We start from the raw sequence: 17692 nt of genomic DNA, 5'->3' as shown, positions 1-17692 counted from the left end.
TGATCGGTGTTTTGCTGCTGCTGGACCGCATGAGCGGCTCCCGTACCCGGAGGATCTGACATGGTCACTTAACCTCAATTTCCACGCAAACTTTTATTTATCAAAACATAGCGAACCATTCAATTTGCGCGGTACCGGCACCAACTAACCTCGTCGCCACTTTGTTGTGATGTAAAACAAGATGGATTCACAACAAACAAATATATTTTATTTAAAACAAATAAAATAATTTTTTTCCCTTTATGGGCTACTCTGGCCGAGGGAGGTGGTTACAACGATCCGCACTTTCCATACCGGACGAACTAGGCTATGGTGCCCAAATGAACACTAGTAACGAAAACCGGCCTATCATTGATAGGTTCCCTCCAGCATGTAACCCAAGCGACAGATTCCTTTACGGTTATCAATTTGCAACGAAAGATACGAATATCTTCTATTGCAAGTTCACCAGAGAGTTTGTCACTTGGGCAGGAAGTGTGTGCTTCACCCTGTAACCAGTCAATCATTGAGTCGTGCGTCTGTATCGTATTGGTATTTTGTCATCCTATCAACTGCTTCTGTGTCTTAAATGTCCTCGTCGATGAAACTTTGCAAAATTTCGCTTTGTATCCGCTTCGGTCTTGGCCCTGCTTTCCTATATAGTCTTTTATGTCTGAAGCGGTACAATTTATTTATTTCGTCAAGCAAATGTAGACTACATATAAATTGTTTACAATGTTCACTTACATACTACACATTATTTCTACGACAAAGCTTAGATTTGATTTGATTTTTTGACATAGTAAGGTCAAGATGTTCGCAGTATTGATTGTAATGGCGCATTATTCGATTGACTGGACTGTATTTTGCATAATTTGTTCTAGCTTGTTTTTCTAAAAATAATTTCCTGGAACGTAGTTGGCGGCTAGGTATATAAAAATTTAATTGCGATAATAATGGAGCTGATTGAATGCGTTGAGAAATAATGTCGCTGATAAAATAAAGCATTGCAAAGTCGCGGCGTTCTTTAAGTGTTTGTATATTGATAAGCATGCAGCGTGCTTCATATGATGGTAGAGGAAATGCTGTCCAGTTTAATTTACGAAGTGCATATAAAAGAAATTGTTTTTGAATAGATTCGATGCGTTCTTCGTGAATAATATTGTATGGATTCCATACTAGGCTGCAATATTCCAAAATAGGTCTGACATATGTAGTGTATAATAATTTAATTGTGTATGGATCCTGAAAGTTATGACTGAAGCGTTTAATAAAGCCCAGCATGCTATTAGCTTTATTGATTATGGTATTGTAGTGTTCCACAAAAGTGAGCTTGGAGTCTAAGATTACGCCTAAATCTCTTACAATTTTACATTTTTCTACAAGTTGATTTCCTAGATGTATGTTTATAGGTATAGTTTCATTTTTCCTACTGAAAGTTATTGAGTTACATTTTTTTACATTGAGTTGGAGTAGACTTTTGCAGCACCAAATGTGGAATAGATTGATTTCGTTCTGGAATATTACAGCGTCGTTGATATTTTTAATTTCCATGAAGAGTTTCATGTCGTCTGCATATATAAGCACTTTCAGATTTTTTAGTATGAAGGAAATGTCGTTTATATGTAAAATGAAAAGGAGAGGCCCTAAGTGAGAACCCTGAGGTACGCCAGAAGTTACATTAATTGGTTCAGACAGTATGTTTTGGAAGCGGACTACCTGTACACGATTCGTTAAGTATGATTTGAGCCATTCAAGAAGAGTATGTTTTATGCCATATTTTTGTAGTTTGTGTAGAAGTAAAGGTATGTCAATACGGTCGAAGGCTTTGCTAAAGTCAGTGTAAAGAGTTTCTACGTAGTTGCCAGCGTCCATTGCATTCAGTGTGAATGTCATAAATTCTAAGAGATTTGTTGTAGTTGAGCGGCCTTTAAAAAAGCCATGTTGTTTGTTTGTTATTACATTTTTAAGTTGATGAAAAAGTTTTTCGTTTACAATTTTTTCAAATAATTTTGGAATGCATGAGATAATTGCTATTCCACGGTAGTTCCGAATGTTAGATTTTGCACCAGATTTAAATATTGGTACAAGAAAGGAAGATTTCCATGCTTTAGGGAAAGTACATTTATTAAGTGATAAGTTAAAAAGTAGTTGTAGTGGTAGTGTAAGTTCTTCAGCAAGATTTTTTAAAAATATTGGTGGTATGCTGTCAGGTCCAGGCCGTTTTGAGGCGTCTAAGTTTTTCAGTGCTGTCGAAATATCATGTTCTGATAGATAGTTTACAGAGATAGAGTTGGAAAATGCAGGTATGAAAGAGAAGTATTCACGGTCACGGTCAGTTTCTGAATAAGATGTATATACTTCTTGGAAAAAATTTGCAAAGTGATTGCAGATTTCTGTACTATTTTTCCCTTCATGTTCGTCGAGGTGCATTTGAGATGGAAAATTGTTGCTTTTTAGTTTAGTTTTCGTGTAGTTAAAAAAGTTCTTAGGGCAAGTCTTTATTTCGTTTTCAATTTTGCGGTTGTATTCTTCGTGTGCTGTGTTAATGGCTATTTTGAGTTGATTGCATAGATTTAAGTAATTTTGAAGATGGGCGTCACTTTTTTCTTGTTTGTAAGTTTTGTGCGCTTTTTGTTTCCTATTTTTCAAATGTTTTAGTTGTGAATTGAACCATACAGGTAATTTGCTGTTATGATTTTTTCTTCTTCTTTTCATGGGCAAAGTTTCGGATAATATTTTGTTTATAATGTGATAGAATTTGTTTATTTCGACGTCGACATTTCCTTCTGTACTCAGTATGTTCCGCCAATTTATTATACTTAGTCTACACTTGACTTCTTCAAAGTCAATTTTATTGTATTCCGGCACTTCCTCATATTCCAAGTCGTAGGGAAGGGATGCATTGTGTGTAAATAATGAATATTCAATTGCAGTGTGAAATGCTTCATTTTTCCATAATGGCAGGTTTGATGCATTCACACAAAAGTCTTCTGTGCAATTTGTGAAAAGAAGGTCTAAATATGCGTTTTGTTGATTTTTTACGGAGTTTACTTGATGTAGGCCAAAATTAGAAATTTTGTCGAAAAAGTAATGCAATGTTGGGTTTTCTCCTACGACTGGAAGTAAGATTGATTCATTTTCAATGTCAGAAATGAAGTCCGCATTACGTTGATTGAAGTCGCCAAAAATATGAAGCTTTACTTCAGGTTCCATATTCGAAATAATTGTGTCTAAAGATTGAAAGAAAAATTCAAAAGAGAATTTGTTCGCATTTTCGGGTGGGAAGTAGACAGAGCAGTAAATATGTTCTTCTCCCAATATTGAGACTTTGGCCCATACATGCTCAAATTCTTTATATTTAGGAGTAATAATTTCTTCAGAAGTAAAGCAAGAGTTTATGGCTATGAGGACTCCACCTCCAGATTTTTTCTGACAGAGAGATAAATTTCGGTCGTGCCGGAATACGTTAAAATTATTTCCAAATACTTCTTCGCTTCTAACACTTTCATCCCAGCTGCTTTCAGTTCCAAGGATTACGTCGAAAGAGGAGGTTATTAAATTTTGATGAATTTCTTTCATTTTGGCCGGGCTTTTCATGCGGTTGAAATTTTGGCAATAGACCAAAATTTCAGTCACATTTTGTCTATGAAGCGAAGAAGTTTTTGAGAATTCTGGAATACTTACATTACTAATTTCGGTGTCTATTCCTTCGTCAAAGGGCGTCGTTATTTCCGAAAATTCGGCCTTGTAAAATTGTGTTCGGCTTCCCGGATTAGTTGGAGTCGGCGGATGTGTTCACTTGTCAAAAATTTCCCATAAGAGTCCAGGTCGGCCTGCGCTTCCTTAGGTTCCATTCCATATTCCTGATGCACTTCGATGAAGATTCGTAGGAGGTGGTCAGGTGTTGTTGGAAGGCCTTCTGATGCTAATAGCATTTTTATACTAGTTGGTGTCATACCCTCGATGCATACTGTAGGTTGTTGATTTTTCATGTATGACAAATACAGACGGACGACGTGCATTATTTTCGGGTCACGAAGTCTTGCTTTCAAGAAGCGTTCGTCGCCATTTGCAGATTGTGAAGTAAGACGTACAATTGGAGGACGCATTGGATCAATTTCGAATTGGCTGTCTGTATTCATGTCCTGTGATATTGCAGACGTATTTATGTTCTGTGATATTGCAGATGTGGGTGGGGCAGCTTTGATGTCATTACTTCCTAAGACCGGAGTAGTGTTGTTTTGAATACTTCTTGTTCCTTTGTAAGGGTTGATTGTTTCACCTTTTTGAAAATTTATGAATTTTGAGGCAATATCTGCACCTGGATTCCCGGAGAATTGAACCCGTGCAGCTGCTAGTAAGTCTTTGTCCAAGGGTAAGGTATATTGTAATGACACATTATTGTTATTGTTGTGGCAGGTATTGTTACTGTTAGTGTTCAAGTTGCTGTTGTAGTGCACATTATTGTCGTTGTTGTTGTTGTTGCTGCTGTTGTTGTTGTTGTTGTTGCTGCTGCTGCTGTTGTTGTTGCTGTTGTTGTTGTTGTTGTTGTCGTGTTTGCTGTTGTTGGTGTAGTTGTTGTTTTTACTGCGTATACTGTAATTTGTATTATTTTGTTGTTTCCGCTTCCGTTGTTTTCGTCTGAGGTTTGCTTTTTCTGCTTGTTTTTCTTGCAGCCGTCGAGTGCGCTGTTTTTTATCATACACACTCCAGTCTCGTTTCCAGATTTTTTTACTTCCAATGAAGCGCCAGCCACTGTCGCATGTTTGATTTTCCTTCTCCTTGAGTTCTTCAGCTAGAGACTTAGGTTTGGTATTTTGGTCTTTGGTTCCGATACTGGAGATTGAAGTCGATATTGCTTTGACTTCATCTCTCAATTCTTCCAGAATAGTGTTAGGTATTATTGCAGGGACTTCAGATTTGGTAGGTCGTAAGAATTTTTCTTCGAGGCGAAGAAGCCGTTCGCTCATTTCCTGGATGTGCTGGTCATTTACTTTACTAAAATCGCTAACGTTTTTTATGGCACTGTGTAACGAGGCCTCGAATGACTGCATGCGCTGACCTACTTTACCGCAAATGTTGTGGTCGTTTCTGCTGATACTGGACAATGACTGCTTCACGTCGATGAGCAAGCGCTCGACACTGTCGAATATTTCCAGGTAATGGGTTTTCATGTCTGCAGTGGTCCGGTGATACGTTTCCGTTTGATTTTTTGTGTACTTAAGAAGTTGCTCCTGTTGATGAAGTAGCTTTAGAGTTTCAGCTCCTGTCCTTATTAAATGTTGACAGTCGGCACACACTGGTACCATAAATGCCAGAATAAAATTTTCTTGATGCCGCTGCACGCCGATGCAGGCTGAATGGTACGATTTTTCACAGAATTCGCATTTCCAAAGGAAGCGATCGTCAATATTAACACACGATTTTACACCGCACTTCATTATTCTAGATAGAATTTGTCCGAAAGGCTATAAAAAAAAGCCCGCGCGCGACGTAGACTACGCGTCAAAAAATAAATAAATATAAATTACTTGCGGAGCGCTCGAAAAAGCGAACCGCGCCCGATGACTGTTCGAGGCGAAAAAAGCGATTATTACTTTAAAGTTCCTAAATAGATGTAGATATGTTTGATCTACTAACACTATCCATTCTAATCTGCTCTGATTGTTTCTATCTTTGTCGAAGTTACGTTACATTTTTTTGACTATGCCGGAGAAACCTGTTAATATCTCAATGTGATAAATTATCAAGAATAAAGAAATAATAATAATTACTGTAATAATAATAATATCAATAAGAAATAATAATAGTGACAATCACAACAATAATAATAACAATGCTAAACACGCGAAACAAAATGCTTTCAAGACGTTTTTAAAACGAGGAGGAGGAACTCCTCAGAATTTTGAAAAATTCTTGGTTTTAGAAACCAAGTACAAGAACATACTTCGGGTTAAGAAATGCAGCTATTGGAGACATTTTGTGGAAGGTTTGTCAAGAGAAACCTCAATGAGCACTCTTTGGAATACGGCCAGACGAATGAGGAATCGTAACGTAGGAAATGAGAGTGAGGAGTACTCGAATCGATGGATATTTGATTTTGCGAGGAAAGTTTGTCCAGATTCCGTTCCTACGCATAGCATTGTTAGGGAGTCTTCTTCAAATGATGATTCCATTGATAGCCCCTTTTCAATGATGGAATTTTCCATAGCACTCATGTCTTGTAACAATAACGCTCCTGGATTGGACAGAATTAAATTCAACTTGGTGAAGAATCTGCCCGACCTCGCAAAAAGACGTTTGTTGGAATTGTTCAACAAGTTTCTTGAGCAAAATATTGTTCCACCTGACTGGAGACAAGTGAAAGTTATCGCCATTCAAAAGCCGGGGAAACCAGCTTCCAATCACAACTCATATAGACCCATTGCGATGTTGTCCTGCATCAGAAAATTGTTCGAAAAAATTATTCTACGACGTCTCGACACTTGGGTCGAGACGAACGGTTTGTTGTCAGATACTCAGTTTGGCTTCCGTAGAAATAAAGGGACGAATGATTGCCTTGCATTACTTTCGTCTGACATCCAAATTGCCTTCGCTCAAAAGCAACAAATGGCATCTGTATTTTTAGACATTAAAGGAGCATTTGATTCAGTTTCCATTGATGTTCTTTCAGACAAGCTCCACCAACATGGACTCCCAGCGGTTATAAATAATTATTTGCACAACCTTTTGTCAGAGAAACGCATGCATTTTTCACATGGCGATTTGGCAACAATCAGAATTAGCTACATGGGTCTCCCGCAAGGCTCATGCCTCAGTCCGCTCCTCTATAATTTTTACGTGAATGACATTGACAGCTGTCTAGTAACCCCATGTACACTAAGACAATTGGCAGATGATGGCGTGGTTTCAGTTACTGGATCCAAAGCTATTGATCTGCAAAAACCATTGCAAGATACCTTAGATAAATTGTCCGTTTGGGCTGTTCATCTTGGTATCGAATTCTCTGCGGAGAAAACAGAGCTGGTCGTCTTTTCAAAAAAGCATGATCCCGCGCAACTTCAGCTTCATATGATGGGAAGAATAATCGAACAGGTTTTGACTTTCAAATACCTCGGGGTGTGGTTTGATTCCAAATGCACGTGGGGAGGACACATTAGGTATCTGATAACGAAATGCCAACAAAGAGTAAATTTTCTTCGAACAATAACAGGGTCTTGGTGGGGTGCTCATCCGCAAGATCTAATAAAATTGTATCAGACAACGATACTTTCAGTGATGGAATATGGATGCGTTTGTTTTCGTTCCGCTGCAAATTCTCATATTATCAAACTTGAGCGAATTCAGTACCGTTGTTTGCGAATTGCTTTAGGCTGCATGCATTCGACACATACAATGAGTCTTGAAGTTCTGGCGGGAGTTCTTCCATTAAAAGATCGATTTTGGGAGCTTTCATCACGCCTGCTAATAAGATGTGATGTGCTGAATCCCATGGTAATTAATAATTTCGAACGACTAGTCGAGCTTCGATCTCAAACAAAATTCATGACAGTATATTTTAACCATATGTCACAGGAAATCAACCCTTCAAGATATATTCCTATCCGTGTCAGCCTCCTAAATGTACCTGACTCAACTTTATTTTTCGACACATCCATGCAGCGCGAAGTGCGTGGAATCCCGGACCACCTACGCTCTATGGAAATCCCAAAAATATTTTCAAGTAAGTTCAGGCATATTAACTCTGAGAAAATGTTTTACACGGACGGATCGCGAATGGAAGAAGCGACAGGGTTTGGTATGTTCAACAATAATGTTTCGGCCTCATTCAAGCTTCAAGAACCTGCATCTGTTTATATAGCAGAGTTAGCAGCAGTTCATTATAGCTTGAATGTAATCGTCACATTATCTCCAAACCATTATTTCCTCTTCACAGATAGTCTGAGTGCAATTGAAGCCATTCGCTCAAACGCTGCTGGCAAAAATGAACCGTTTTTCTTGGGTAAAATAAAACAGTGTCTGAACGACATATTGAATAATAATTATCTAATCACAATAGTTTGGGTTCCGGCTCATTGCTCCATTCCAGGCAATGAAAGAGCCGATATTTTAGCCAAACGTGGTGCTATTGAGGGTGAAATTTATGAGAGACCGATTGCTTTCAACGAATTCTATAGCGCGTCTCGCCAAAGAACACTTGCCAGCTGGCAAGCTTCTTGGGATAAAGATGATCTGGGTCGGTGGATGCACTCAATTATTCCTAAAATATCGACAAAGGCATGGTTCAGGGGACTGGATGTGAGTAGAGATTTCATTCGTGTGATGTCCAGACTCATGTCCAATCACTACACGTTAGATGCACATCTCCTTCGAATTGGACTTTCCGAGACTAATCATTGTGCTTGCGGCGAAGGTTACCGCGATATTGACCATGTTGTTTGGACATGCGTGGAGTTTCGTGATGTCAGATCTCAACTAATAAATTCCTTGCGTACCCAAGGTAGACTATCCAATGTCCCAGTTCGCGACATTCTTGCTTGTCGTGACCTTCCATACATGAAACTTCTTTATCATTTCATTAAATCCATTGGAGTTCCAATTTAAATTTTATTTTATGTTAAACTGTTTTCTCTTCCATGAGTTCAACCAATAGCCAACTATAGGATATTGAATATAAGTGGTGAACTGATACAAACAATCCTGAAATAGTTATAAGATCATGTACAAAATAAATGTATTTTATTTAATGTAATTAAAATAGCAACTCGCTTGATAAAAACAGTGTTTAGATTAACTAATGAGTACCAACATACTAATATGATATTCGAAATGTATTAGGTTTAAACTACTATGTATTGTGGATGCCACGGCGAAGAAAAACTTATGTATATTGCCTATGAAATAAACGTATTTATGAAAAAAAAAAAAAAAAAATAATAATAACAATAATATGAACTTTTCTAATTCTTTATTTAACGATATATGCACTTAGGCACACTGCACTAGCTTTTATTTATTCTGTCACAGTTTATACTATTGACTTTCTCTCTTTAAATCATTTTGACTGCTTTTGAGCAATTTAGGTCTAAACTAAGTTTTGGGCCTTTTAGTGTTGAGCACGCATCCAGGAAGCAAGAACTACATGTATTTCGTGAAGAAATACTAGGTGTGATTGGATGAAATGGTCCACGTGAACCGTTCTCTTCCAGAAACACACATCTCACACTCTTAGTTAGAAGGTGACATCTGTGTCCAAGTTGGAGAAATCTAAGTACATTCAAACCTTTCCCGATTTGAGAGTGTATTCACACCTGATCAATCAGTTTCGCCGTCATTGCAATTTGTAAACATTACCGATACCGAGCCGGATCGGAAAAGTTTGAAAGTTCCTAAACGGTTCATAAGATATCAATTTACTCCTATTCCTGATAAAAAATAGTCCTCCTTTTAGAATTAAATTCACCAAGGTCAGGACGAATATGATATATAAATATTCATCCCAACTGGATCAAAATAATTCAAATTGGTGACCAATTCCAGGCATAAGGATGCTCGAAACCACCTAATGACCTATTGTCAATTTCAAGCATTATTGGTCCTGTCCACTCCTTGATCGATCCAGACATTCCCACCCCCATCCGCCAAGCGTGGGTACGCGCCCTGTAGCTCATCATCCAAAGCCCAGGGAAATATATTTTATTTAAAACAACTAAAATAATTTATACTAAAAAAATTTATACATTAAAATGTGACTTCTACTGCGAGCCATGATCGGAAGTAAAGTGTCGTAACGATGACAGCTGTGCGTGTTTCCTGCACGGTAACGTCAATGGGCTTTTGACAGTCATTAAAAGTTGTGAGCTACCGGCTGAACAGTGTTGCCGTTAGTGTGGTCCTCCCAACAGAAAAATACCACAGCAATGTGGGGAAGCCATCATTACACCGCTAGGTCGATTAAAACATAGTTTTTATGTTCAACAACGTTAGAACTAGGTTCGAAACTAGCTTCAAACAAACGGTTTGACAGCAGTTAGTGCGGAAACTGGGTTAGGTTTGGTATCATCAAGCGAAAACGACATAAGAAAAAATTCTAGATTTTTTTTCCCAAATACGTTTATTTCTTAAGGCAATTTACATAAGTTTTTCTTCGCCGTATCATCACTTTTACATAGAATTCTTAACCTAATATAATACTAATATAGTCACAGCGATTTTAATTTAATAATACATATTCCTCTTATTTTTTAAATACCATATTAGCTATTTCGTTATTTATTAAATCTACTTAAGAACATTGTTTGAACCAAGCGATTAACTGCTATAAATTATAAAATAAGCTGAAATTTTTATATATTTTGTTGTTGATTTTGTAACCTATTTTGAGTTTGTTTGTTTCAGCACATCGTTTTTATTAAAATTTTGCTATTGGATGAACTAATGGACGCAGTAGGAGTCAGAACTAACCCTCAAAAGGGTCAATTATTAAATTGAAACTTCAATTGTCTTTATGAAATGATAAAGAAGTTTCATGTAAGAAAGGTCACGACAAGCAAGAATGTCTCGAACTGGGACATTGGATAGTCTACCTTGGGTACGCAAGGAATTTATTAGTTGAGATCTGACATCACGATACTCCACGCATGTCCAAACGACATGATCAATATCGCGATAGCCTTTGCCACAAGCACAATGATTAGTTTCGGAAAGTCCAATTCGAAGGAGATGTGCATCTAACGTGTAGTGATTGGACATGAGTCTGGACATCAAACGAATGAAGTCCCTACTCACATCCAGCCCCTTGAACCATGCCTTTGTCGATATTTTAGAAATAATTGAGTGCATCCACCGACCCAGATCATCTCTATCCCAAGAAGCTTGCCAGCTGGCAAGTGTTCTTTGGCGAGTCGCGCTATAAAATTCGTTGAAAGCAATCGGTCGCTCATAAATTTCACCTTCAATAGCACCACGTTTGGCTAAAATATCGGCTCTTTCATTGCCAGGAATGGAGCAATGAGCCGGGACCCAGACTATAGTGATTAGATAATTATTGTTCAATATGTCGTTCAGGCACTGTTTTATTTTGCCCAGGAAAACCGGTTCATTTTTGCCAGCAGCGTTTGAGCGAATGGCTTCTATTGCACTCAGACTATCTGTGAAGAGGAAATAATGGTTTGGAGATAATGTGACGATTACATTCAAGCTATAATGAACTGCTGCTAACTCTGCTATATAAACAGATGCAGGTTCTTGAAGCCTAAAGGAGACCGAAACATTATTGTTGAATATACCAAACCCAGTAGCCTCTTCAATTCGTGATCCGTCCGTGTAAAATATTTTCTCAGAGTCAATATGCCTGAACTTACTTGTAAATATTTTTGGGATTTCCATCGAGCGTAGGTGTTCCGGGATTCCACGCACTTCGCGCTGCATGGATGTATCGAAAAATAAAGTTGAGTCAGGGACATTTAGGAGGCTGACACGGATAGGAATATATCTTGAAGGGTTGATTTCCTGTGACATATGGTTAAAATATACAGTCATGAATCTTGTTTGAGATTGAAGTTCAACTAACCTTTCGAAGTTATTAATAACTAGGGGATTCAGTACCTCGCATCTTATTAGCAGTCGCGACGAAAGCTCCCAAAAACGATCCTTCAATGGAAGAACTCCCGCCAGAACTTCAAGACTCATTGTATGTGTCGAATACATGCAGGCTAAAGCAATTCGCAAACAACGATACTGAATTCGCTCCAGTTTGATAATATGAGAATTTGCAGCGGAACGAAAGCAAACGCATCCATATTCCATCACTGAAAGTATCGTTGTCTGATACAATTTTATTAGATCTTGCGGATGAGCACCCCACCAAGACCCTGTTATCGTTCGAAGAAAATTTACTCTTTGTTGGCATTTTATTATCAGATACCTAATGTGTCCTCCCCACGTGCATTTGGAATCAAACCACACTCCAAGGTATTTGAAAGTCAAAACCTGTTGGATCATTCTTCCCACCATATGAAGCTGAAGCTGCGCGGGATCATGCTTTCTTGAAAAGACGACCAGCTCTGTTTTTTCCGCAGAGAATTCGATACCCAGATGAACAGCCCAAACGGACAAGTTATCTAAGGTATCTTGCAAAGGTTTTTGCAGATCAATAGCTTTGGATCCAGTAACTGAAACCACGCCATCATCTGCCAATTGTCTTAGTGTACATGGGGTTACTAGACAGCTGTCAATGTCATTCACGTAAAAATTATAAAGGGGCGGACTGAGGCATGAGCCTTGCGGGAGATCCATGTAGCTAATTCTGAATGATGCTAAGTCGCCATATGAGAAGTGAATGTGCTTTTCTGACAAAAAAGTTGTGCAAATAATTATTTATAACCGCTGGAAGTCCATGTTGGTGGAGCTTGTCTGAAAGAACATCAATGGCTTGTCTGAAAGAACATCAATGGAAGCTCCTTTAATGTCTAAAACTACAGAGGCCATTTGTTGTTTTTGAGCGAAGGCAATTTGGATGTCAGACGAAAGCAATGCAAGGCAATCATTCGTCCCTTTATTTCTTCGGAAGCCAAATTGAGTATCTGACAACAAACCTTTCGTCTCGACCCAAGTGTCGAGACGTCAAAGAATATTTTTTTCGAACAATTTTCTGATGCAGGACAACATTGCAATGGGTCTATATGAGTTGTGATTGGAAGCTGGTTTCCCCGGCTTTTGAATGGCGATAACTTTCACTTGTCTCCAGTCAGGTGGAACAATATTTTGTTCAAGAAACTTGTTGAACAATTCCAACAAACGTCTTTTTGCGAGGTCGGGCAGATTCTTCACCAAATTGAATTTAATTTTGTCCAACCCAGGAGCGTTATTGTTACAAGACATGAGTGCTATGGAAAATTCCATCATTGAAAAGGGGCTATCAATGGAATCATCATTTGAAGAAGACTCCCTAATAATGCTATGCGTAGGAACAGAATCTGGACAAACTTTCCTCGCAAAATCATACCTCGCATACTCCTCACTCTCATTTCCTACGTTACGATTCCTCATTCGTCTGACCGTATTCCAAAGAGTGCTCATTGAGGTTTCTCTTGACAAACCTTCCACAAAATGTCTCCAATAGCTGCATTTCTTGACCCGAAGTATGTTCTTGTACTTGGTTTCTAAAACCAAGAATTTTTCAAAATTCTGAGGAGTTCCTCCTCCTCGTTTTGAAAACGTCTTGAAAGCCATTTAGGGGTTAACCTTATTTTGTGCTAGGGCACATAACCAATTTCACTATCTTTACGTTTCGTCTTAGACTCGTCAGTGCAGAGCAGTTCAAATTGAACTGCTTACTGCGAACTTAAACAGTTCAATTTGAACCGCTAAGCAGACGTAAAGTTATTGCTATTTGCAACACACTTGTAATAAGCACCGAAGTGCTAAGTCTTTCCTGACGTGCCGAACGAAAACAAGTTTCGACTAATACTGGCCGATTCAGATGGTCATTTAGGGGTTAACCTTATTTTGTGCTAGGGCACATAACCAATTTCACTATCTTTACGTTTCGTCTTAGACTCGTCAGTGCAGAGCAGTTCAAATTGAACTGCTTACTGCGAACTTAAACAGTTCAATTTGAACCGCTAAGCAGACGTAAAGTTATTGCTATTTGCAACACACTTGTAATAAGCACCGAAGTGCTAAGTCTTTCCTGACGTGCCGAACGAAAACAAGTTTCGACTAATACTGGCCGATTCAGATGGTCATTTAGGGGTTAACCTTATTTTGTGCTAGGGCACATAACCAATTTCACTATCTTTACGTTTCGTCTTAGACTCGTCAGTGCAGAGCAGTTCAAATTGAACTGCTTACTGCGAACTTAAACAGTTCAATTTGAACCGCTAAGCAGACGTAAAGTTATTGCTATTTGCAACACACTTGTAATAAGCACCGAAGTGCTAAGTCTTTCCTGACGTGCCGAACGAAAACAAGTTTCGACTAATACTGGCCGATTCAGATGGTCATTTAGGGGTTAACCTTATTTTGTGCTAGGGCACATAACCAATTTCACTATCTTTACGTTTCGTCTTAGACTCGTCAGTGCAGAGCAGTTCAAATTGAACTGCTTACTGCGAACTTAAACAGTTCAATTTGAACCGCTAAGCAGACGTAAAGTTATTGCTATTTGCAACACACTTGTAATAAGCACCGAAGTGCTAAGTCTTTCCTGACGTGCCGAACGAAAACAAGTTTCGACTAATACTGGCCGATTCAGATGGTCATTTAGGGGTTAACCTTATTTTGTGCTAGGGCACATAACCAATTTCACTATCTTTACGTTTCGTCTTAGACTCGTCAGTGCAGAGCAGTTCAAATTGAACTGCTTACTGCGAACTTAAACAGTTCAATTTGAACCGCTAAGCAGACGTAAAGTTATTGCTATTTGCAACACACTTGTAATAAGCACCGAAGTGCTAAGTCTTTCCTGACGTGCCGAACGAAAACAAGTTTCGACTAATACTGGCCGATTCAGATGGTCATTTAGGGGTTAACCTTATTTTGTGCTAGGGCACATAACCAATTTCACTATCTTTACGTTTCGTCTTAGACTCGTCAGTGCAGAGCAGTTCAAATTGAACTGCTTACTGCGAACTTAAACAGTTCAATTTGAACCGGTGCTTAGCGGTTACAATTTCCGAAAACCGGTGCTTAGCGGTTCAAATTGAACTGTTTAAGTTCGCAGTAAGCAGTTCAATTTGAACTGCTCTGCACTGACGAGTCTAAGACGAAACGTAAAGATAGTGAAATTGGTTATGTGCCCTAGCACAAAATAAGGTTAACCCCTAAATGACCATCTGAATCGGCCAGTATTAGTCGAAACTTGTTTTCGTTCGGCACGTCAGGAAAGACTTAGCACTTCGGTGCTTATTACAAGTGTGTTGCAAATAGCAATAACTTTACGTCTACTTAGCGGTTCAAATTGAACTGTTTAAGTTCGCAGTAAGCAGTTCAATTTGAACTGCTCTGCACTGACGAGTCTAAGACGAAACGTAAAGATAGGGTCTTGAAAGCATTTTGATTCGCGTGTTTAGCATCTGAGCAGTTCCACCAAGGATTTGGAGGTCTTCTGTTAGACGATGGGCCAAGAAATCGTTTGGTTTGTGCTTGTTCAGCGGCCTCCAGTATCGAACAAACGAGGAAGTCATATTCCTCAAGTGGGGGGAGCTCTTCCATGGAATTTAAGATACTTGTCATATTACTTTGGAATTTAATCCAGTCAATATTTTTTGTCAAATCATATGGAATATTAACTGAATTAGCAATACATTTGTTACAGCTAATTGAGATGATGATTGGTAAATGATCGCTACCGTGTAAATCAGGAAATACTTTCCAGGTGCAATCTAGTCGAATTGAAGTCGAGCAAAGAGACAAATCTAATGCACTTGGACGTGCAGGAGGTCTTGGAATCCGTGTCATGCTACCCATATTTAATACCGTCATGCTAAAATTGTCACAAATGTTTTGTATTAAAGATGATCTGCTATCATTGTAAACGGAACCCCACATAATACCGTGCGAATTTAAATCCCCCAGAATCAATCGTGGAGCAGGAAGGGCTTCAACCATTTCATTAAGCTGTCGTTGTCCAACTTGAGCTCTCGGAGGAATATATACCGAAGCAATGCAAATGTCCTTTCCTCTAATGTTTATTTGACAAACAACAAGTTCTATACTAGAAGTCGAAGGAATGTTTAATCTATAAAAGGAATAACATTTCTTAATTCCTAAAAGCACTCCACCATACGGAGAGTCTCTATCGAGACGTATAATGTTAAAGTCATTAAAATTTAAGGCTATGTTTGATGTAAACCATGTTTCGCACAAAGCAAATACATCACATTTTTGACTATGCAACAAAACTTTAAATGAATCAAGTTTTAGCATGATGCTTCGACAATTCCACTGCAGAACAGTGATTGAATCATTTACGGCGGATGATAAATTATCCATCAAATGATACAAAACCTGAAAGAACTGGCCATTGAGCTGATAACTGTTTCAAAAAAGTTCTAGCTATTGGAAGGAATGCCGATATGACAGTCTTTAGAGGTTCAGAAATATTGAATGCTGCGAAAATCCATTCTACAATTTCCGAAAACTTCAGTAATCCTGATGGTGACTGTGAAACGGAGCCCACTGGATTACAGTCTTTTCTTGTGCTAGTTCCTGGATTGGTTTGTGAATTTGACAAACCAGGAGGCACAGTTTTTGGTTTTAAATTTAGCTTTTTTGCTTTAACACGGGGATCTTTTAAAAAAAATTCTAGATATTCTAAGACATTCTAACTTCGCCTACTTGCGCCAACATAAATTATAGAGTTAATTTTGGTAAGTAATCTCATTACCCTTAGGATTCGATCGTAAATAATAGATAAAATCTGCCACAGATGATCATTCTACAAGAATCGCACATCCTAAATGTTTTTTGTACATATTTATTACTTGTTTCTAATAGTATTGCAAAAGTATTCTTAATACACTGTGACTAAAAATAAAATATACGCATATGAAAAACAACAACCCACCTCCCCTCACATGTTTGTTTGAAACCTAAACTATAATTCAGCTTCTAGTATCTTTTAGATTGACCAGTTCTCCACTAAAACTTCTTTAGTTTGTCTTATGTGAGTTTAGTTTGCTTCTGTTCTGTGTTCTGTGTTTTAAAGTACAAGGTGAGTAAATCTTTGTTCACACTACCGTTCGAATGGTTCGAATCGATTACAAAACCAATTTGACTTGATTTGACAAATCACGATCAATCGATTCGAAACTTTTTGTTCGCATCAGTGGAGCCATCGAATGAATCGAATAGTATAACCAACAACCTTATTTGTTCGACCTTAAAAATAAATGCTATTATATCATTCTATTTGCTTCACTCTTATAAAGAAAAAACATATTTAAACTCAACCAAACTTGCAATCGAGTCTCAAGCTTTAACTCTGTTCCTTTCTCATTCCAGTCGAACGTCAAATCCGAAGGTTGGGAAGCATTCAAACATTGCCTCAAACAGGAGATGAGACAAAATTCCTAAAACGCCTAGCGAACTGTTCCAAATTCACCTGACTTCGCATTTGTCCTTTCTTCGTACCAAAACAAAAAACTACAACTAATATATCTTCCTTGAGCATTTCGTCAAACAAAACTCAAGTCTAAAACCCAAATGATGCTACCTTTAAATCGCTTAAGCAAATATGTTTGCTATGAAACTTTGTGCTATGTTAGGAAAAAATAATCTCAACCCTTTTAAGTGTGTGATCATGAAATTTGTCGTAGCTTCTAAAGCTGTTGAATTTTGAGTAAGTTTGTTATTCTGTTGTACAGTTTAAAAATATTTATTAAAACAAAATCTAAAAGTTAATTTATTAAAACTTAAGTATACGACTTTCAAATATACTTAGTTCAATTGTTGCGCTAACTCTAGAACATTAACCGTTAGTAGAAAAATCAGTTTGATCATGTTAAACAGCTCCTTTCAACGCCAAAGTTTGCAAAACGAACAAAACTTTATTCATTCTATAATATGCATGTTGATGAAAAAAAACCTTAGCTTGAATCATCACGATAGCAGAAAAAACATGGAATGTTGAATAAATACAAAAATCATAAGATAAACTTCGGCAGTCATCATTGTTTTACTTGGTCGACCAGTATGAAGAAAGAAG

At 38.0% G+C, this 17692-nt stretch overlaps 1 protein-coding gene across 4 annotated transcripts in view; it reads left to right on the top strand.

Annotated features, from left to right (window-relative positions):
• LOC131430940 (calcium uptake protein 3, mitochondrial) overlaps window positions 1-17642 on the top strand; it is a 229629-nt gene extending 211987 nt beyond the window's left edge. For all 4 annotated transcript variants that reach the window (XM_058596241.1, XM_058596239.1, XM_058596240.1 and 1 more), the window contains one exon: window positions 16990-17642. In XM_058596241.1, the coding sequence (XP_058452224.1) occupies window positions 16990-17061 (72 nt within the window). In that variant the 3' untranslated portion in view covers window positions 17062-17642. The remainder of the gene's footprint in view (window positions 1-16989) is intronic.
• The last annotated feature ends 50 nt before the right edge of the window (window positions 17643-17692 follow it).

This window comes from Malaya genurostris, chromosome 2, assembly GCF_030247185.1.
Source record: "Malaya genurostris strain Urasoe2022 chromosome 2, Malgen_1.1, whole genome shotgun sequence".
Classification (NCBI taxonomy): domain Eukaryota; kingdom Metazoa; phylum Arthropoda; class Insecta; order Diptera; family Culicidae; genus Malaya; species Malaya genurostris.
The sequence above is the reverse complement of the archived record's forward strand: the minus strand, read 5'-3'. Positions and strand labels throughout refer to the sequence as shown.